The 21,819-nt window shown below is 40.3% G+C and overlaps 2 protein-coding genes across 3 annotated transcripts; one reads left to right on the forward strand and one right to left on the reverse strand.

The window, feature by feature from the left end:
• Positions 1-1,250: 1,250 nt before the first annotated feature.
• Positions 1,251-7,622, reverse strand: klb (klotho beta). Its single transcript, XM_005467671.4, has 6 exons — positions 6,639-7,622; positions 5,332-5,845; positions 4,956-5,224; positions 4,595-4,851; positions 3,497-4,428; positions 1,251-3,111 (listed from the first exon to the last, which is right to left on the reverse strand). The coding sequence occupies exons 1-6, from the start codon at positions 7,392-7,394 to the stop codon at positions 2,690-2,692; spliced, it is 3,150 nt and encodes a 1,049-aa protein (XP_005467728.1). The 5' UTR covers positions 7,395-7,622; the 3' UTR covers positions 1,251-2,689.
• Positions 7,623-8,984: 1,362 nt separating this feature from the next.
• Positions 8,985-16,698, forward strand: LOC106098214 (toll-like receptor 1). 2 transcript variants are annotated; one of them, XM_013271073.3, is made up of 2 exons: positions 8,985-9,235; positions 12,863-16,698. In XM_013271073.3, the coding sequence occupies exon 2, from the start codon at positions 12,869-12,871 to the stop codon at positions 15,320-15,322; it is 2,454 nt and encodes an 817-aa protein (XP_013126527.2). In that variant the 5' UTR covers positions 8,985-9,235; positions 12,863-12,868; the 3' UTR covers positions 15,323-16,698. The 2 variants fall into 2 exon arrangements, with proteins under 2 accessions (XP_013126527.2, XP_019221933.1); XM_019366388.2 differs by lacking the exon at positions 8,985-9,235 and adding an exon at positions 10,682-10,839.
• Positions 16,699-21,819: the final 5,121 nt, after the last annotated feature.

Below are 21,819 nucleotides of genomic sequence, written 5' to 3' on the forward strand. Positions count from 1 at the left end.
TGCTATTGGTTCATCGGCTCACAATGAATACATTAAGGTGTACGGGGGGGTTGTGCGTTTAAGGTTACATTTAATCAGTAACATGTAATAACTTGCTTTTGGTCAAAAACTTAAATATTGCCACCACTGCCGTTGGTAATTGTTGCCGTTAAAGCACCACCTCCAGTGTGAAAACTGCCTCTAACACATTAGACAAGCAAGGAGGCGTTTTCATCTGATGATCAGACCAAAGGCCTTATATGCATTTTGATGACACAAACATATGCGTAGAAAAGGTGTAGAAAAAAACAAAACAAAAATGAAACAACTCAAAAGCCACTTCGACCATTCAGATGTGATCCTGCTTAGCTGTATTCTAATTCTGCTTTTATAGTTAGTGGTAAGAAATCCTAAGGATAACAAATTGTGTCAGAAATTAGAATCTGTTAACATGTGGCTTGAAGAAAATAATCTTTCGCTTCATCTGAGGAAAACCGAAAATATTCTTTTTACTAGTAACTCAAAACTTACCAAAGTTATAAACCAATCAGTCAAATGTAACTTGTTTGAAATGAGCCCACCTAATGGTCTAGTAGTACCTAGGACCATAATTTACCAGAAACAAGATCGTTAAATCTTTTGTTTGAAAATAGAAATGCAAAAATATAAATTTTTTTATAAAAGTAAATTAAACAAAATCTCTGTGTTTATTAATGAAAAGGAAAATGCTATGCTCTTTTTTGGTCAAATCAGACTTTCATCATGTCTTCAGAAAAGAGTCAAAACCCAAGTACAATCAGATCAAAATAAACTAATATTTTATAGCCTTAAATATCTGCATCAGCAAACCTTTACAGACTAAAAGGGCTAAATGCTGTAATCAGGATGGAATATTTATCTTTAACCTTCATGTATAATATTGTATTTGTATGTATGTATGTATATATATATATATATATATATATATAACACCAAAGTACCCCACTGTACATTTGTGACTTTTTCGTCAGTTAAACTGCACTGTGCAGAAATCAGACACAAACCCAATTCTGTAGCCACGCTGCTTTATCACAGGACAGCACCCACATGAGAAATATTCATGTTTTTTAAACAAATAACAGAGAAGTGTTTCATAGTGTTTCATCATACCTGGAAACAGTCACACTAGGGGGCATCATTGCCCCATGAACATCAGTCTATGGAAAAACATGTTATAATGAATGCCTTTAAAATGTTGTCTTATGAAAAGAAAGACACTTTTATAAAACTGATTGGTGATTTGAGATCGTGTTTTTTATTAGCTTTTATCATTATGAGATGTTTTGCATTGATGTGTTTTCTAATATTTGTTTATTATAAAACATAGAGCTCACGTAATCACTTATGTAAGGTTATAAAACACTGGCACATGCTCTAGCTTCTCACTCCAACACTCATTAAATCTGTTGCCATTTTACAGTCTTTTAAATATGTAGAAACAATAAAACAAAATAGCTTCACAAAAACAAGTCTGAAAATATTGGGATGTTGTGTAAAATGTAAATAAAAACAGAATGTAATGATTTGGCAATGTCCGATGTGGTTCACAGTAGAGCATAGAAACCATGTTTAAACTGAGACACTTTAACATTTTGTGAAAATGCAACATGTCCCAAAAAGTTGGGACAGTGACAACAAAAGGCCAGAAAAGTAAGTGGTACTAATGAGAAACAGCTAGAGAAACATGATACAACTGTTTAACTTCATTGACAACAGTTCAGTAACATGACTGGATATAAAAAGAACATCTTAGAGTGGCGGTTTCTCAGAAGTAAAGATAGGCAGAAGTTCACCATTCTGCAAAAGAACTGTCTACAGATTGTGGCACAATTTCAGAATAATTTTCCTCAAGGTAAAATATAGAAAATTTGGAATACCTACTGATCTATACTACATAATATCATCAAAAGATTCAGAAAATTTGGAGGAATCTCTATGCACAAGAGACAAGGTCTGTGAGCTTCATCCATCCAATAGTATTGTATTGTTATCAGCACTCAGTTTAAAAAGCCTACATCTCATATGGTATGGAAGTGCATTAGTGCATATGGAAAAGTACATACGCACTAAGCAACATATGCTCCCGTCCAGATGACATCAGGCCTTGCATATTTCAGCAAGACAATGCTAAACTTTAAACTGGATGATTTTCTAGTGGAAGAGTCAGTGTAATAAATGAATCTGCCTGCATTTTAGACCTTTCACCCAGCGGGATTGTAGCACCTCTACAATCCTATATCAGACATGAATGGGACAATATTCCTCTCCCAAACGACGAGCAGCTGGTCTCCTCAGATTCTAGATCTTAATGGACTGTTACTAAAAGAAGAGTGAGTGCTACACAGTGATAAACATGATGGTGTCTCAACTTTTATAAGACATGTTGCTGGCTTCAAATTCAAAATAAATAATAATATTTTCCTCAAAATGGTACATCATCTCAGTTAAACATTTAATATATTTCCTGTGCTCTGCTGTGAATAAAATGCAGACTTACGAGATTTGCAAATCATTGCGTTCTGCTTTTATTTACATTTTACACAACTAACCACACATTCGTCACACGAGCAGAAACAGACACAAATGGGGCGTACACAAGTCGCTGCTCTTCCCAGTCAGTAAGCCACAGGTTTTTTTCTATGACACATGAATGAGTCAGTCTTTCCTAGTGTTATCGCTTTACACCAGGTGGACACAAACACACTCCTTCCTTTCTTCTCCTCCTGCTCAACCCAACTTTCCCTTTTCCTCTGCCACGTCTTTGGTTTCTTTTGGTGACTATGACAAAAACCACCAGCGCTGCCAGCATTGCAGCTGTTATTAGGAGGCACCCCCCAAAAACCAGCATTGCTTTGTTTGTGAACATCCATGCACATATAGAGCAAGGCTCATGCAGCTCGCTAAACCTGCAGGGCTGAACTGAGTCATTGTTAGGGGATCCACTGAGAGCAATGATTTCTCTGTACACATTGATGGAGGCTTTGGCTTTGGATTGGTGTTGGGCTGAGGTGAAGAGGCCATACTGCGGTACGTGTCGATCTTGGAGTTTCCACACGTAGAAGCCCTGCAAGTTGACTCCATCGACATGGTAAGCTGCAAAGAAATAGAAATATAACAACAGAAAAGTAAGATGAATACTTTATCTAAAAAACACAGCTTTTATTGTGTTAGAAAACTACACTGCTTCCATGTGCAAATACAGGTGAGTCATAAAGGGCAGTGCCATAAAGGGCAATATGGCCTTTATGGCACTGTTTTTCCTCGCCCCTCGTTTCTGTTTTTATGGTTTTCATGGTTTCTCAGTATATAAAGCTTTTTATAGTAGGAAGCAATACGGTCATTAAGCCTGTATCACATGTGGAACTGTATCTCTGTCTCAACATCCTGAACACTGCAGACTCTATTTTGATTCTTGCCAAATATTGTTACTCAACACATCCTGGACTGAGGAGGAAAATTGTCTAAAATGTTTGCCCACCTTTAAGTGCCTCCTGCAGGTAACTCCTTAGGTAGTGTTGCCTGAGTTTATCCTCAACAGGAGCCTGATCATCAATCCCACTCCCGGTGACAATGATAGGTATAGCTCCACCATACCTCTGGCTAACCCACTTTAGCATCTTACGCAAGCCCCATGGCACAATAGCTTGCCGCAGGCTAGAAGAGGGCCATGTTGGATCAGAAAGAATCAGACAATCATGATCAGGAGGTGGTTTCTGCTGAAAACTGTCCTGTGTGTGGGAACGCGGGGAAACCAAACGGGTAGTAAAATGGTTTATGGCGATAAAACTCAAGGCCCCTCTCAGTTCCTCTCTCTCAGTCTCAGTAAAATTAGGAAGAGGCGATCCAGGAAGGCCCATTACTCGAGCTCTCTCTTCCAGGTACGCTCTCATTTCTTGTGGGTAGTCCCCCATGTTGTGGTTCTCCTCACGTCTAGTCCCCAACAATGGGTCTAAGAAGCGACCAAGTTCAAACAGAAGGAATCTTTCTGCTGCCAATGTGTGTGACTCCAGGAAGGGGTTAGCAGGTTTGGCCCAGTCAGCATGTAGTGCTAACGATACCAGTCCTTGCTGTTGACCGTAATGTTCCTTCTCGTACAACCTCCAGGCTTTTGCATGAGCCAGAAGAAGGTTATGAGCTGCCAGATGCTTGTCTTCCCCACTCGAATAAACATCTACAAGTCTGTTTGGCTCGTTAATGGTGATCCAGTTCTGAACCCAGGGACCCAGCTCCTGGTAACAAAGTGCTGCATATTCCTGAAAAGCGTTCACTGTGCTGTAATTGAGCCAACCACCCGAGGCATGCAGTGGCATAGGTAAACCCAGATTTGGAGATCGGTGTGTTGGGTAATAAATAACCACAAGAGCCTCGAGATCCCGCTTCTTGAGTTCGGTCATGATACAGCGGTAGTACCTTTGTAAAAGTCAAGAGTGTAGACACAGAGAGACTGATTCAGACAAAGTAAGTGGGTATGAACTCGAAATTGCTCTGTCAGTAGCCTGGGGTGTGACTCAGGTAAAGTTACAGCTATAACATGAATTGTGTTATTTGAATTGTCACTGTGTGCGCGCATCTTTACCTCAGAGCTTCTGTGTTTACATTAGAAAGGTCTCCCTGGGGTAAAATCAGAGACCAGTTTAGAGCGAAGCGATAGTGAGACGCCCGTGTCGATTCCAGCAGGTTAAGATGATCACGGATAGCCAAATAGTCTGTGCACTGTGCTCGCCTGGTGTGGAGCTTCACCCCTGGGACCTGATGCAAAGATCCGTCACCTGTCAGGTTCCAACTGTACAAATGAGGGTCAGTAAACTGTGGGGAGAAAGGGTAGAAGTGGACCTACAAAAACAAAACAAAAAAATACAATTAAAATGTGTTCTTTAGGTGTCTAGAGCATTATTGTACGTCTTCCATAGCTGTGGAAATAATCTTAGTCTTGTTACCTGTAAAGTGGAGTCTGCAATACCCCAGTGAAATTTGCAGGGGAAATGGCCTTTCACCTCTTGCGAGGTTTCATCACTTGGGAAGCCATTATCATTAACTATTTGTCTGTAGTACTGAGCGGTGCTCTTGGGGCTCCTAGTTCTGTTTGGTTGGCTGAAGTCCACATAAAAAAGGCCTCGTCTAATACTATACCCATAATTCCACTCAAATCCATCCACTAAAGACCAGGCCATGTATCCAAACACCTGTACACCGTCAAGCTTAATGGCTATGAAAGAAAACAAGGTATAATAGAGTAAGATGGACAAATGTTTGTGTCTCAATGATTTTATTGTCTAACTCATATTTATTTGTTCTTCCCTGCTTTCTGCTTACCTCGCAAGACTTGGTTGATAAAGCTTTTCATCAGATAGATGCCCACTGTGTCTTCCTTTCCCACAGTGGCTTCAGAGAACCAGCCTCCCTCAGCTACTAGGACACTTGGATTCCCATATTCCAGCTTTATCCAGCCCAGGAGTCGTCTTAGGTCTGGGGTTACCGTCTGCCCATAGCCGATTACACTCTGCCCCAAACGGAGGTTGTTAGGCCCAAAGGACAGGGCAAAAAAGTCAGCTGTCTTCTGCACCCAGAGCTTCTCTTCAGGGGTGAATGCAGGCAGAAGAGCCCCAAGCTTGGTTTTTAAAGAGACTGGATAGTCCCCTTCACCAAAGATGGGACTGGCAAACCAGCCCAGAGCTGCCTCTATTGACTCCTGACAGAGCTCAGCACTTGCATCAATGGCTTTGCCTCTTTGAGGTTCCACCCAGTGGGAGCCCAAAACAATGGACACTTTACCCTTTTGAGTTGCGCGGAAGTTGGTGTTGTAGGTGTGCCATGCTTTTGCGTGAGCCTGGAAATAACAGCAGATACATTAGTGTGATGTTTTTAGGTTTTGTTGTCTTTTTTTTCCTGAACATATTCACTGTAAAATAAACTTGTTTGACTCAGCAAAATTTAATGTGTCTCTATGAAAAGCACAGGTATACATAACACAGTTAATTCTGGATCAGGAGAGGGAAAATGAGAGGTAAGAGAGTAATTATGAAAACAATTACATATAAATGGTAATTTTTTTTGGTTTTATTTGCTCACTGGGTGCTGCAGGTACACCATCTGTGCTTGTTTGCGTAAACTGAAAGTGATTATTAATTAAGCATGTCTCCCCGACTTCCTGACACACACCATTTCTCTCCAGCAGACAAGTGCTGATGTGGTGGACTTTGACCGCAATGTCTCTTTAACTGTCGTGTTTATCACAAGCCAGTCAATATAAATAAAATTGACGTGTCGTCTAGGAGAAAAAAACAAAAAACAAAAAAGCATGCAGCAAGGTTTTGCACTTGGTTGCACAAGTTTTCTATGCCATAACCAATTTGATTATATTAAAATGAAATATCAGGGCTTTCTTGCTTCACTGTCCTCTGACCTAAAATCACTCGAGCAATATAAAGATTCACTGTCTATCGTAAAATGATAAAGCTGTGAGAGTTCAAAGTTTACACAGTTTGTGTTTGTGTGTGTAACTGGAGATATTCTTCATATCGCTGGTGTTGCAACCAAAACAGATGAGGAACACGAAGAGTAAAAATTACATTCTCATGAAAAATTTGACAAAATCTGCCATGTCCCCATGTGTAACTGACCTTTATCAGATTGTGTGCCACAGTAAGCGAGGTGGCAGGTCCCCCTTTCTCTCCAGGAGCATGCACGCCTGTCCCGTATCCCTGCACAGCCACCAGGTAGGGATTATGCATTGTGAGCCAATACCTAACATGACTCCCAAAAGTGTGGAAACAAAAAGTAGCAAACTCCTCGAAAAGTTCCACCATAGTTTCGTTCTTCCAGCCTCCATAATCCTCTTGCAGCACTTGTGGCAGGTCCCAGTGATGGAGAGTGACAATGGGCTCAATTTTCTTTTCCAGAAGCTTCTCTATGAGGTAGCTGTAATGCTTCACAGCAGCAGTATTGGGCTGACCTCTGGCATTTCCATCAGGAAAGAGTCTGGGCCAGGAGAGAGAAAAAGAGTATGACCTTACACCTAGATACTCCAATGCTTTCACATCTTCTTCCCATCTGTTGTAGCTGTCACTTGCCACATTGGCAGCCTCTCTGTCCAAGCTGCCACTAACAAAGGAGTGGGTGAAACTGTCCCAAATTGAGGCACCTTTCCCATTCTGCTTCCAGGCTCCTTCTGTCTGGAAAGCAGAAGTTCCAGAGCCCCAAAGGAAGCCTGGAGGGAAGGTGTCATGTAGGAAAGATTGCCCTTTGAGGGTGGGATCCGGTTTGGGGTGCTGCCAAATATCCCTGCCCTTCCCAAGAGAGCAGGTTGCCTTGTTCCAGCAATATAAGGAAAACAGGAGAGAAGACAAGAGGAAGTGACATTTGGGATGGTTCAGCATACTGAAGGTTTCTACCTTGATTCCAAAATCCACCTTAATGAGACAGCTGATGTCAGTCCGTCAGCGTGCGTTTGAAAATAATGCATTCCCTTATGACTGATAAGAGATCCATAATGTGGGTGAAGAAGAGGCTGAAGTGATCAAAGCGAGCAGAGTGGAACATTTGAAGCGTCGAGGTTTTGCGCTCTCCATCTGACACCCTGCGTCCCTATCTCTCACTCCCAGTGTACTTCTGCTCCCACTCAACCCCTCCCTACCACATAATGTTCACACATACAAAGGTTGACTCATGTCCTCACATGCTTGTTTTACTACCGAGGCCATTCCGGCTGATTAATTTAACCTGTCCTTCAAAAAGCGCTTGATTATTCTTGGATCTCAGCCAAATTAATAAAAAAGAAAGAGTCATAATTCAACACAGCTAATAAAGATAATAGTGAGCTATCTTTCCAAGGGTGTATAGAGACTGACTCAGAGCTCACAGGCACATGCTGATTGCTGTAAAGAACATTTGTGTCAATAATTAGCTTGTACTCTGATCTTAGCTTCATAAGTAAGACTTACTGCACATTACAAACACACACACTGTATTTTGTAATCACTTGCATTAGGGGATTTCAGCTTTCTAACAAATCAGCAATGTCACATTTTGACACATTTATTAAATAAGAGGTAATCTTACAGCGTGACGCTGAAAAAACAGGCTGTTTTCTGTTTTCTTACAGCCAGAAGCTTCTAATCGAATCAGCTGTGTTCTTTTAGGATTTGATCAAACTGTGCCAGGTGAGATTAGTGACACTGGCTTATAAGACAATATTCAATTAAGCTCCACTTGCTGTATGCGTAGCAGTCACTGACCCAAGGCAAGATTAGCACTGCCAGGCTAGAAACACTGCTGGAAAGAGGGTTCATGCATATGTGTGTGTGTGTGTGTGTGTGTGTGTGTGTGTGTGTGTGTGTGTGTGTGTGTCTGCCCCATCTGTCTGTACAAACACATAGCTTCCCTATCACAATAAAAAGCCATTTTAAAAGAAACCCTTTCTCATCATCCTTCATTAACACAGTGTCTAGAGTAAACAACACAGTGGACCTGAAGCCACTCTGCCTCAAGGCATTAGTGGGCTAAGTCAATTGAGTTGGAAAATGTTCATGTACTACCCAGGTGACCTCAGTGTGGTCGCTATGATACTACAAGAGAGCTACCTCAGAAACACTGTAGTTTAGCCTTCTCATTCATACTTTTCACAGCATAGTAGAACAAATTAAAGATACAGTATAGTCATGGCATTCCTTAGTAAAGGCCTATTTCATTGATTTTTAGAATATTTTAAAATCAGTTCATGTTTCTCAAACTACAGACCAACGTCTTTTAGCGTGCCAAAACAAAAAACAAAAACAAAAAAACATGAAGTATTAGTTTGCTTAAAACAATAAAGTATACTAAATCCAAGGAACTGATTTCAGTACTTTCACTAGCTCCGCTTATTTATACATTTTCATCACAGTTTCCTTCTATAAAATGCACTGTTACATAAAAAGGGAAGTGAAAAGAGGATGTTGAAGTGAGAAAAGCATAAGTAGTTTGGGAATTGCTTTCATTTCTATGCCTGTTTCCGCTCAGTTTCATGTTGTTTTTACTGTAACTTAAAAACTATTAGCAGCTACTGCTGGAGCAGTGCTGACGCATGACTTTTGGTCACATTTAATCCAAATTTTATTTGGTGGTATACCTTTCTCAATCAGTCAGTTTTGTCTTACTAATTTCCTTTTTTTGGAACCATTGTAACTCTGATGCTTTTGTACTTGAGACTTAAAACCGTGACCATCAGACCACAATACAGGTTAGTGCTCTCTTTTTTATCTGTCTATGAACTAATGGTTTTTTTTATTGTGGTTTTGGATTTTTTTTTTATTTTAATATTTAGATTACATGAGTGAAGACAAACACACTTAATTGAAAGTAATCTAAAATAAGATGATGAAAATGGCAAATTCAAATGTCTGCTTTTAAGGTTTTGGTGGGTTTTATGAATGCATAAATAATCGTAAACTCATACCATGATAACAACCACATTGCACAATACATATCTGTTTTGCATTTTAGGTTTACAGTGCATTATGATTAATGCTATGTAATCAGTTTTTCATTAAAATGGGAGTATTTTATATTTATGACAGTATTAATGTTCCCTTTTTGCTCACACAGTTTTTCGATATTTAGAAAAAGCAGTTTTTCTAAATGTCTATTTGTGTTTCTTTGTTGTCCCCAACAATAGATAGATAGATAGATAGATAGATAGATAGATAGATAGATAGATAGATAGATAGATAGATAGATAGATAGATATAAGATTCCAACAAAACCAAGAAAACCACGGGAATTAAAGAAAACAGAGCAACAATTCCATGATAAGCACACAGTAAGCCACATTCACAAAGGAAAAACCAGAAAAAAGGGTAAACCAAGCCAATTAGAATTAAACCAGTTCAAAAAAATTAAAAGTAAGTCTGATCTTAAAGAAAGTAACCAGTGTTGTTCCAGGTGAGTTCCTTTCAAAATAATGTTTTCACATCACTCTGGCCTCTTCCTTAAATTTTTTTCAACTTTCTCTCAGCCAAATTTCTTTTAAGCCATGATGCTTTTATTACACATGTCTGGCATATTTTTAGTATACTGACTAAAATCAAAAAGTGTTACATAAACTATTTTTAAAAAAAAGTAATATTCTAGCAGCAGAAAAATATTGCACAATAGCTGAAATTTGTCATCATGTAAAAACACAGAAATTGTCTATAATTAAAATACCCAAAAAAGTCCATATTTTTACATTGTATTACATTAAAATACAGTACTTTGGGGTGTAAACGGAGATTAAATAATAATAATAATAATAATATAAATAATAATAATAAAGTCATTAACTGTTCTAATACAATTAATTAGGCCTAAAATTGCATTAAAGTACTGTTACTAGTTGGACTTTTATTCTACAATTACTCTATTAGAAATATACAGAAAATGTTATTGTAATTACATTATACTGTTAATTACAGATCTTATCAAGTACATACTGATGGATGTGAATATTGAAAGAGTTGAGCTAAATAAAACTAACTTTAATAACTTTACTTTGTGTAATAATTTCATAATTCTGCTGTAATGCAATACTAATACAGAAAACTTCTAACAATTTGTAAAAGTAAATGTAGCAGGTTAGATTTGGTGGATGTTGGTTTAAACATGCTGTCTGTGAATGCAGCATGAACATTCACCCCTCCCATAGCTGTTAATCAGAGGTTGGTTATAAGAAACAACTGTAGTCTACTCCTGAACTCTAGCACTCATTCCTGTTCCTGTGGCAAAGATCACAGCCTGTTGTTAAGTATTGCAGACCGGATTCATTTCCCCTGGCAACTGGTTAATATGTATAACTATTAAAGGGTGGTAAGTAGGATCCTCATGGGTGGAGCCTGGATGACTGTTTTCCCTCTCTTGTTACAGGCCTACACACTGCTGCTGTCTTGTTGTAGCCTTGTTGTTTTGCTGCCATTTATGAACTGGCATTGACTGGTTCATTGTTTTATGGTATTTTCATCTTAACTGTTTGTTATATTGTAATTATGCTTTTAAAAGGAGTTGCATTTTAAAGTGTGTTTATTTGTTCTTGTTTCCTTTATATCTTATTTCCTGAGTTGTTTGGTGTTTTGTATGCCACAGTTTCTACGTTTGATTTTGCTTTAGTGGCGGCACAGTCGCTTGTTGTGGAGGCTAGGCACGTGTGGTAAAATTCCCTCAGATGCATGTGAATGTACACACCAGGGAAATGGGTATAACGCACCATTTTAAGGTTTGGTATTGCCAGCCCTGTGAGCTAAGAAGTTCTCTTTTTTTGCAGCTCTGTGCTTTTAGTAGTTTTTTCTTAAAAGCTTTGCGTGTGGTAGAGGGGATACCAGGGGAGAGGTTATTACATGAGGGAAGCAGGACAGGACTGAGCCTCAGGACCTATCTCCTTGTGCAAGAAGGAACAGAAAAAACGCTGGCAGCCTTTTAGTGGGACTCGTGCTCACAGTACCGCACCATGCAAATCATCTGACATTCCCCAAAGAATATCAGAACCAGACTAGCATCCAGTTCTACTTAAAGATGAGAAAATGTTCACATAATTTCAGGGAAGATGGCTGCAAGTCACCTGCTGAAAGTGTTCTTCTCTATATCATCTTGTGCTAGGATTTATCTTCAAGAAGCATCTTTTGAATTAAATACAAAACAAACCAAAAAAAAAAACAATTAGTAGTTAGTAAGTAAACACTGACTTTAATTACATTGATACTGACATTAATATAATTTTTTAAATATATATCCTTGCAAAACAATGAGAGTTGCAAAGTTTTTGTAGAGTTATTCTTGCACTAGAGTAGTGTGTATGTAAAGAGTTTAGGTTAAGTGGTAAGTCTCAGTTAATTATATTGTGTAACAGGGTGAGCATTTGCATATGCATGTGTGATCTGTCATGAAGTGTCGAGTGAGAGGGATGGAAATGCAGTACTTCAACTGAAAGTAAAAAAACTACAATTTAATTAGGATGTATGCAGAATATCCACAGAGGAAAAAATAAAAACATCTGGAGAACAGGGAGCACATGAGTGAAGGTTAATGAATGACCTGAAAATGAATAAAGGAAATGATACAAAGGAAGCAAAACTAAATGCAAGACACAGGAGAGAAATGACCACCCCACAAAAAACAACCCAGCATGTTTGCATTGAGCAGAAGATCCTATGACTGTATAGAGACAATAAAGGCATTCTATTCTATTCTATTCTATTCTATTCTATGAATCATGTTAAGCTTGCAACTGTATTTTTACACTCTTTTTGTGTGTAAAAATGAATACATTTTTTGTAAATACATGTAAAAAAAAACATGTTTATTCATGAGTACACTTCTCTATTTATTTTTTATTAAATCAGATATGTTATGGCAGAGAATATTTCTTGTAATTTTATTGATATTTCATGTATTTAAAATAACAGGAAAATGCTGTAAAATTTATATGAAAATCTCTGAAATTACAGATTTTTCTAACAGTGCAAGTCAGATTTACCAATTAAAATGTTTTAATTTGAGACATAACAATGATTTCTAACCCTCTACTGAGGTTTCGGTTTCCAATTCTTCTGCATTATTCAGTTGATAAAAACCTAATTTGTGCATTTATCAATTTGTCTACCCTGATTAAAAACTTAAAGTGTTTAATTAAGTTCAAAGGCATTGCACACTGAATCCTTTAACATGATTATGTCATATCCACACCTCTCTACAACAATTACTGAGCATTGTAACCACCACAAAGGTAGAATTTATTGTAGGAGTTTTGAACATTTGTTTTTGATGTATCCAACAGTCTGACAACTGATGGTAAAAATAAATAATATTATGAAAGCTAATACTTATATCTTTTATGTAGGCAACAATGAGGGTCACAGCAGCTGTACTCTGGACAGCAGCCGTGTTGGTGGGACTTCAGAAGAGCGCTTCATCACCTGACAACTTTGTAGACCGATCATCCCAAAACCTCTCTTCTGTCCCAACTGACCTGCCACAGACGACTGAGTTTTTAGACCTCTCTCGCAACTACATACATCAGCTTCACAATGGAGACTTTGAAAAGACCACTCACCTTAGGTTCCTGAATGTGTCATGGAACGGTTTGGAGGAGATCGATCCACAGACTTTTCTTGACACGCCTCTCCTGGAACATCTGGACTTGTCGCACAACAATCTCAAGAACCTCTCAGGTCAACAATACCTGCTACACACCGTGAACCTCCTGGTGCTAAACTTGGCCTTTAACAGATTTCTTACCATGACATTGGGGAGTGAGTTCAGCTCTCTTGTAAAACTGGAGAGATTAAAAGTTGGAGCAAAAAACATCAGTGTGGGTGACTTCAAGAACATTGCTAAGGTGAAACTACGCACATTGACGTTATTACTAGAGGATGAACTTTATTATGAAGCAGGCAGCCTGGAGGATGTTCACGCTCAAAGGCTGCAGATAGCCTTTGGACATAATCAGAAAATTGACCGTAATCTGACTGCTGATGCTCTGTCCCTGTTTGTTGAAGTGGAGATGATGAATATGAAAGATGGCTACAAAGACCTAAGTAAGCAGCTAAGAGAGACAGTGAAAATCCACACAACAAGTTTTTATCTCACCAACATAACAATTAAATGGCAGGACTTAACTGAATATGTAAATGTGGCTCTAAATACAACTTTGAAACATCTTGATGCCTCTGATGTGCGCATAATGCAGCCTCCTCGAAATGAAACAGAAGTGATCAAAACATCACAGGTGATTTCTTTCACAGCCAGACAGGCAGTGGTAACAACTTTTTTCTTCTCACAGGAGGCTTTATACAACTTTTTCATCAGCATGCCAGTGGAGAGAGTTGCGATTACTGACACACCAATAATACACATGACCTGTCCCAAGTCACAGAGTCCAATACGCCAGCTGGATTTTTCTAATTGTGCTATGTCTGACACCATCTTCTCAAGTGTGGTGGATGATAAATTTGTAGAATGTCAGAATCTGCGTAACCTGAAGAACTTGACTCTTGTAGGCAACAGTCTTAAAAAACTAGAGATACTGAGCAAACGTTTTCAATATATGTCATCCCTGCAACATCTGGACCTCAGCGTCAACTCCATAGGGTATGACCAGTCATTAGAGTGCATCTGGCCAGCAAGCATCACCAATATAAATCTGTCTTCTAATAGTTTGACTGACTCAGTTTTTCAATGTCTACCAAATGGGACACAGATACTGGACCTCCAGAACAACCAGATTTCTGTGGTTCCGCAATCCATCTTCAAACTGAGGAACCTTTCAACTCTGAATCTAAATGCTAACCGGCTGCGGGACCTGCCGCTGTGTGACACTTTCCCCTCACTCCACAAGCTTCTGCTCAGGTCAAATTCTCTCCATGCCCCATCTGTGAACATATTGGAAAGCTGTCCCGAACTGCGTACCCTAGATGTCAGTTTTAACCCCTTCACCTGTATCTGCACTCTAACAAGTTTCATAAAGCTCGCTATCAATTCTGAAAAGAACAACAGCCAATCAGGAATTGAGCTGCTGAACTGGCCACAGGGCTATTACTGCACATACCCCGAGGACGTTAGAAACTCAACTTTAAGAGACATCTCAATCCCAGAGGTTTCCTGCAGCATTGGCCTTCTAGTGGTCGCAATTTTGGTCCCAGCAGGGACACTGATTATTTCAGTTGTGATTCTGTGTCACTGTTTGGATGTTCCCTGGTACATGGGCATGATCTGGCAGTGGACAAGAGCCAAACATCGTGCAAGAATGCGACAAGCTCGGCCCGAAGATCTGGTGGGCCTGGAGTTCCACGCGTTTGTGTCTTACAGCCAGCACGATGTTGACTGGGTGCGCAATTCCCTTCTTCCCAACCTCGAAGGCCCCGCAGGAGGGCTTAGAATCTGTCATCACGAGCAACATTTTGTGCCGGGAAAGACGATCATTGAGAACATCATCAGCTGTGTGGAGAAATGCAGGCGCTCTGTGTTTGTCCTCTCTGCTCACTTCGTCAAGAGCGAGTGGTGTCATTACGAACTCTACTTCGCCGCCCACCAACGTCTCACTCTGGGCTCAGACAGCATTGTGCTGGTACTGCTTGAGCCTCTGCCTCAATACCTAATCCCATCCAAGTACTACCAGCTGAAGTCCATGATGAACCGCCACACATATCTGGAGTGGCCTCAAGACAGGGCAAAACAAAGGTTATTCTGGGCTAACCTCAGAGCTGCTCTACAGACTGACCTGCCAAATGCTCCAGTCACACAAGTACAGGAGCATTTGGCAGAGGAAAGACTTGAAGAGGGACAGAGGTTAATAGGGTAAAAAGAGGCAACAAAAGCATTTGGATACACTGGAAATAAGTCGTAGCTACCCTGAATCTTTAAAGACATGGTCACCTAATACCCATCTATTCCATCTATTCCTCTCATCCAATTCAGGTTTACCCTATATCCCAGCTGAAATAGGGTGAGACGCAGGGTACAGGTCACCAGCCTGTCACAGGACTAACACATAGAGATAGACAGTCATTCGTACTCACAAACACAATTTAGATTCACCATTTAACCCCAATAACTGCCTGTCTTTAGACTGTGAGAGGAAGCTGGAATACCCAGAGAGAACCTATGCAGACACAGGTAGAAAAAGTAAGCACCACACAGGAAGGCCCCAGTCAGATGGTTGATTTGAACACAGAACCTTTCTGTGAGGCAACAGTGTTCACCACCATGCCACTCTTCTAGGTAGCATGAATTAAAAGAAGAAATAATAATATATAAAATGCTAGGTTTTTTTTAGTCAATGAAGCTCTGACATGATACACATAAATTATGAAATGTTGATTGATTGTTGATTGATTGATTTGCTATTTTATTAGCAGCAAGTTGACTGCCAATTGGAAAGCTGGTGGTTCAATGCTTGGCTGTCAATTTGTGCTTGTTTGGATTCAATAAATCATTGCCAATAAATCATGCCAAAGTATCATTCTGCAAGATACTGAACCGCAATGCATTCACTGGAGTGTGAGTGAATGTTAGATTATATGGATGTGTGCATGTGTTGTACTAAGTGCTTTGAGTGCTCAAGCAGAGTAGAAAATTGCTATATAAAAACAGTTCATTTAAATACTGGTACGTTGTAACTGATATCATTTTTTAAATAATGCACTCAGTATATTATTCTCTAGAATGTTCTTTATTAGTAAATATATGTTACACAATGAGAATGAATTCAGCCAGGTCTAATGAGGTTAGGACATAAGCTGAGTCTGTATATGTTGTATATGTTGATAAAATCATCTGTTGATTTGTGCTGATTTGGATTCAACAAATCAGTATTGAAATTGCCATAGATAAACATTATTTTGGGGGGTGTTTTGGGTAAAATTTTATTCCAGGTCTTTCTTCCAACTATTAAATGCAACTATACTAGAGCCTGTTGTTCTATAAATTACAATAACATTTTTCTTTTTTCATATAAGAATTTCAGTTGTGACACATTTCAAATGATATAGCTATTGTATTAAAATATGTGCAAAGTGACTGAGGTAATGTTTGATGTTGTGAAAGTTGGCCTACAGGCTTCTGTTGTTATTAAAGTGTAAAAGTGTGAAGTATTGAAAATGTATCTTATGTCCTGATGGTGCTATTAAACTGGTCGTGCAGGGAGTAATAAAAACAGATTTTAATGTTGAAGAAAGAGTTATTATCGGGGTCAGTGTCATTTTGCAGTTCCTGCTGTGCAGTGTATTTGAAACTAATCAGTTCCAGACCATGTGTGTGAAATATCAGCTGCCATGGAAGAGTTGTCATGTCTGATTGACAATTAAAGTTTATCTGTTGATTTTGGTGTACTGCTGCAGGGATGGCAGGGATAAATAATCAGTTTATTATAACACAAATAGGCAACGTCCTTGTCGCTCTCACAGCTTTCATCTAAAGTCTTTATTTTAGTTCCTTTGAGTGGGAGACATTGGAGAATGGCTGTTCTGTCATTGTACCCCAGGCGTTTCACCACTATGAGCCTTGAGCTTTGACTGCCAGGCTTCCTTGTGCAATTGGTCCTCTCCATCTCAATCTCCAGTGGGAGTTGTAGCTTTTCCGACAGAAATTTCTTCTCTGATTCAGCCCAGGTCTCTCTCTCTCTCTCTCTCTCTCTCACACACACACACACACACAGATTGATCGTTGAAAGAACTACAACTTTCTTGTGCAGGTGTACCATCGTTCAAGGTTCAAACAATTTCAGGCACAACCATCAAGGCCCTGACTAATAGTAGTATTCAGAGACTCTAAATCCACTGCAGATGAGAGGACCCGCAGTTTTCTCTAGACTGAAGTCATGAGTCCACTTTTCTCCACTGAACAGCCTGTAGAGCTGATTTTTTTCATTTCCCCAGCAAGGCAAAATTAAGTAGGAAGATGAGGAGGTATCTGGAAAAGACGGGGAGGAATACAACCCAAAGAATCATGCATCTTCTGACAAAAAAACCTTCAAGTTGAATGAGAAACTTTTGTTGTCAAAAATGGCAAGATAACATGGTCATCATGATATATTAACCAGGGCAGGATGGCAGCACAAAGATGCAACAAAAATGACTCTTTTCTGGTACCAAGGAAAGTTGTTGAGGATATCCTTAACTTTTCAGTTGCTAAACGCTACTGTCAATTGCTGCTGGCCAGCGTTAATGAAACTTTCTTTGAAGTTCACAATAGACTTTAACACTTGAATGAATGAATAAACTCTCATAGAATGTTAAAATGTAATCAATTGGTTAAATTTACATTTGACACAATTCAAATATTAGAAAATAAGTGAAGGCTTACCTGATGTTTTCACAGAAGAGCTATACAGGATTGCCTCCCGGTCTGACATAAATGATTATTAAACAGATGGGATGTATCACTTTGAGAGAGATGCAGTGGAATAGTCCAAGTGATATCAACTTTGATTTCCCTGTCAACTATAAAGCCACGACTTTATAATTTTCTGTTCAACTATAAATCCACCTCATTTCAATGTAATTTCCTGGTCAGCCATAGATAATGAATTTTTAATAATGGACGGATGGAGTGCACCACTTTGAGAGGGATGCGATGGAACAGTCCAACTGATAATAGTATTAATTTCCCGGTCAACTTTAAATCCATGAATTTTCAACGTCTTTGCTGTTGCCTGATCAACTATAAATAGATCATCAATCAGTTACAATAGGACAATTTTGAACCAATGCTAAGGTATGGGCTGGGGTCCCCTTGGGGGGTGGGGTGCCCTCGGACCTCTGGGGCCGAGGCTCAGTCCACTTTGGCGCGACCGGCTGCCGGCAGAGCCTGCGGGCTCATCACCACAGCCCCCTGTGGCTCCTGCACCATGGCTGCTGGGTGACCCCACGTCTGGGGCTCTCCTAAGCTCTCTGGTACATTGGTACAGAGTGGAGCAATCCCCAAGCCCAGAGGCCTGAGGTCCGAAGGCCCCCCACGTCCCGGAAGGGGCCCAACTGGGCCAGGCCGCACCAGGTAGCCACCGGGAGTGAGCTGGTACATACCTGAGCGCCCGGCCCCGGACACCCAGAACCACCAATGCACCAATGTCCGAGGGCATCAGCCAACGACAGATAGTGTGGTGGGGGAGATAGGCCCCCACACCTGGGAGAGCCTGAGATGTTCCCAGAGAGGTGGTGTCTAAGACCTGACCTGACATATAGACACAGACAAACAGGCACACACAGACACAAGCGTACATTCCCACTCTCATGCGCACATATACAAATACTTGTCACTCGCCAAACGTGGAGACAAACATAAATGGACACTGTACACACACTCACAATCCCTAAACATACTCTATACCCTAGGTCCAGGCACCTTCACCCTCAGAGGGGTGATGGTACCTAGACCCAGGAGATGGTACCCTGTTCCCTGGGGTGGAAACAGGCAGGCTACCCCCGCCCCCAGCAGCAGGGAGGCCCTGCATCCAGACCCCAATCAGATGGCCAACTCCTCCGTACAGCCCCCCGCCCCGATGGTAAACAGAGAACGGGGGTGTGAATAGAATAGAATAGAATAGAATAGAATAGAATAGAATAAACCTTTATTATCCCACGGATGAGAAATTTCGGTGTTAAAGAGCTCTTACAGCAAAGGAAAATAAAATATAAAAGGAAGACACAATGTGGTCCTATAAACATAAGCAACCGAAGTTCATATATATAGGTATATACAGGTAACAATGTACAGAATATGTATAGAAAAATTGAAAAATTGTACGGAGATATGTATAAAATGTACAGGGTTATGTATAAAATCTACAGAGCTATGGAAAAAATGTAGAGTAAACAAACAAGCTGGTGAGTAATATGACCAAAAGAATGTTAAGCTGCATTATAGAGTCTGACAGCTGCTGGTAAGAATGACCTGCGGAAGCGCTCCTTCCTACACTGTGGGTGTAAAAGTCTACTGCTGAAGGAGCTGCTCAGTGCTCATACAGTCTCATGCAGGGGGTGGGAGGTGTTGTCCATGATGGATGTTAGCTTAGACAACAACCTCTCCTCCCCAACCTGCTCGATGGACTTCAGCGGACAGTCCAGGACAGAGCTGGCCCTCCTGACCAGTTTGTTGAGTTTCCCCCTGTCCCTCTCTGCCATTCCACCACTCCAGCGGACCACAGCATAGAAAATAGCAGACGCCACCACAGTGTCGTAAAATGTCCTCAGGAGTGTCCTGTTCACCCTGAAGGATCTCAGCCACCGTAGCAGGAGGAGACGACCTAAACCCTTTTTGTAAAGGGCATTCGTGTTTGTGGACCAGTCCAGTTTGTTGTTGAGGTGAACATCCAGGTATTTGTACTCCTCCACCGTTTCAATGTCCAAACCCTGCATGTTCACTGGTGTAATAGGGGGTGGCTTCTTCCTGAAGTCAATCACCAGCTCCTTCGTCTTGCTGGCATTGATGCAAAGATCTGTTCTGTTCGCACCAGTTGACGAAGTCATCGATGACCCCCCTGTATTCCAGTTCATTTCCCTCCGACACCTGACCCACAATGGCAGTGTCGTCTGAGAACTTCTGGAGATGGCAAGTCTCTGTGTTATAACTGAAGTCCGCGGTGTACAGGGTGAAGAGGAAAGGGGCGAGTACTGTTCCTTGTGGGGCCCCCGTGCTACAGACTACCACCTCAGACACACAGTCCTGCAGCCTCACATACAGGGGTCTACTGGTGAGGTAGTCAATAATCCACCAGGACAGCTGATGGTCCACTCCCGCTCCCTGGATTTTCTCCCTTAGCACTGAGGGTTGGATTGTATTGAAGACACTGGAGAAATCAAAAAACATGACTCAGTGTGCACCTGGTGCTCTCCAGATGAGAGAAGGCCCGACGCAGCAGGTAGGTGACAGCGTCATCCACCCCGATGTTCGGCTGGTAGGTAAACTGCAGCGGGTCTAGATCTCTCCCGACTAGTGGGCGAAGGTGGTGTAGTATGATACTCTCCATGGTCTTCATCAGGTGTGAAGTCAGGGCAACAGGTCTTATAAAAAAGGCATTTGCATAATGACTGAAACCAGCCCACTGAAGGAACAGTGGGCTGGGAGGTCAGATTGGGGAAACCTGCAGTCTGCTGAGACTGAAGAAGTCACTTGGATGAGTGATGAAACCTTTCTCCCAAACTTTTGGAGGTTTACTTACCTGGATGATTGAGAATGCATCAAGACAATTATTTTGAAATAACTAAAGAAAATAACATATTTTAACAATTAGAAAATACGGTGTTATAATGAAATAAAACATTATGGCAGGGTTATTTTTGTCAGTCACACATTTCTAAACTTTAGAGACACCTGACTCTCCGTGGCCAAACAGAAATCCTTCTTGAGTCTTGATAATTCATCAAGTCACTGTGTGGTCTCTGGAGAAGGAAAAGGATAAAAAAAAATACATGCAATAAATGAAAACATAGACATGGTCAGAAATCTGGTTTTATGAGCTGGCTTAAAATAAACAGAGGCTTAAATTTATATGGCCTATGCAGTAAAAGTAAGTCATAGATAGTGCAGGATCCATTTTCCTTACACACACACATAATTAGCAAAATGTAATGTTTTCAAATTAAAAAAAGAAAAATATGGCATCATGATAATGAAACCCACATGAAACATGTTCACATATCAAATGAAATCAAGTGTTATGAAAAGGCAAAATAACTACATTTGCTGTACAAAGACAGCCAGTTTTCTGTTCTCTTATAGCCAGAAGCTGCTATAACCGAATCAGCAGTGTTCTTTCAGAATTTGATCAAACTGTTCCAGGTGAGATTAGTGATACTGGCTTATAAGATGATATTCAATTGAGCTCCTATTGCTTTATGTGTAGCAGTCGCTGACCCAAGGCAAGATTGACACTGCCAGAGTAAAAACATTGCTCGGAAGTGGGTTAATGCGAGTGTGTCTGTTCATCTGTCTGTACACACACATAGCTTCCCCATCACAATAAAAAGCGTGTTAAAAACCAACCAAACAAACAAACAAAAATGTGTCTAGAGACCAGGAGCAAAACCCTCCTCAAGGCAATAATATACACTGAATCCAATTTCAGGACTTTATCTCCATTTTTTTTTATACATTATCGTATAAGTTTCTCTCCATAAAATGCACTGTTGCATAAAAAGGGAAGGTAAAAGAGGATGAAGAGCCTGGGAACTTATTTTTATTTCCGTGCCTGTTTCTGCTCAGCTTCATGTTTTTTTTTTTTACTGTAACTTAGAAACTAATATTAGCAACTGTTGACTCAGTGCTGATGCTTGCCTTTTGGTCACATTTGAGCCAGACTTT

The sequence above is a fragment of the Oreochromis niloticus genome, linkage group LG2, assembly GCF_001858045.2.
Source record: "Oreochromis niloticus isolate F11D_XX linkage group LG2, O_niloticus_UMD_NMBU, whole genome shotgun sequence".
In the NCBI taxonomy this organism is placed as follows: domain Eukaryota; kingdom Metazoa; phylum Chordata; class Actinopteri; order Cichliformes; family Cichlidae; genus Oreochromis; species Oreochromis niloticus.

Bases quoted from the DNA above. Each gene is read 5' to 3' on its own strand.
- klb (XM_005467671.4), bottom strand. From the start codon at position 7,394: ATGCTGAACCATCCCAAATGTCACTTCCTCTTGTCTTCTCTCCTGTTT. The intron at 4,852-4,955 runs GTAACAAGACTA...TTGTTTTTGTAG, and splicing joins TTGCAGACTCCACTTTACAG to GTCCACTTCTACCCTTTCTC. The intron at 3,112-3,496 runs GTGGGCAAACAT...ATTTCTTTGCAG, and splicing joins CCTGCAGGAGGCACTTAAAG to CTTACCATGTCGATGGAGTC.
- LOC106098214 (XM_013271073.3), top strand. From the start codon at position 12,869: ATGAGGGTCACAGCAGCTGTACTCTGGACAGCAGCCGTGTTGGTGGGA.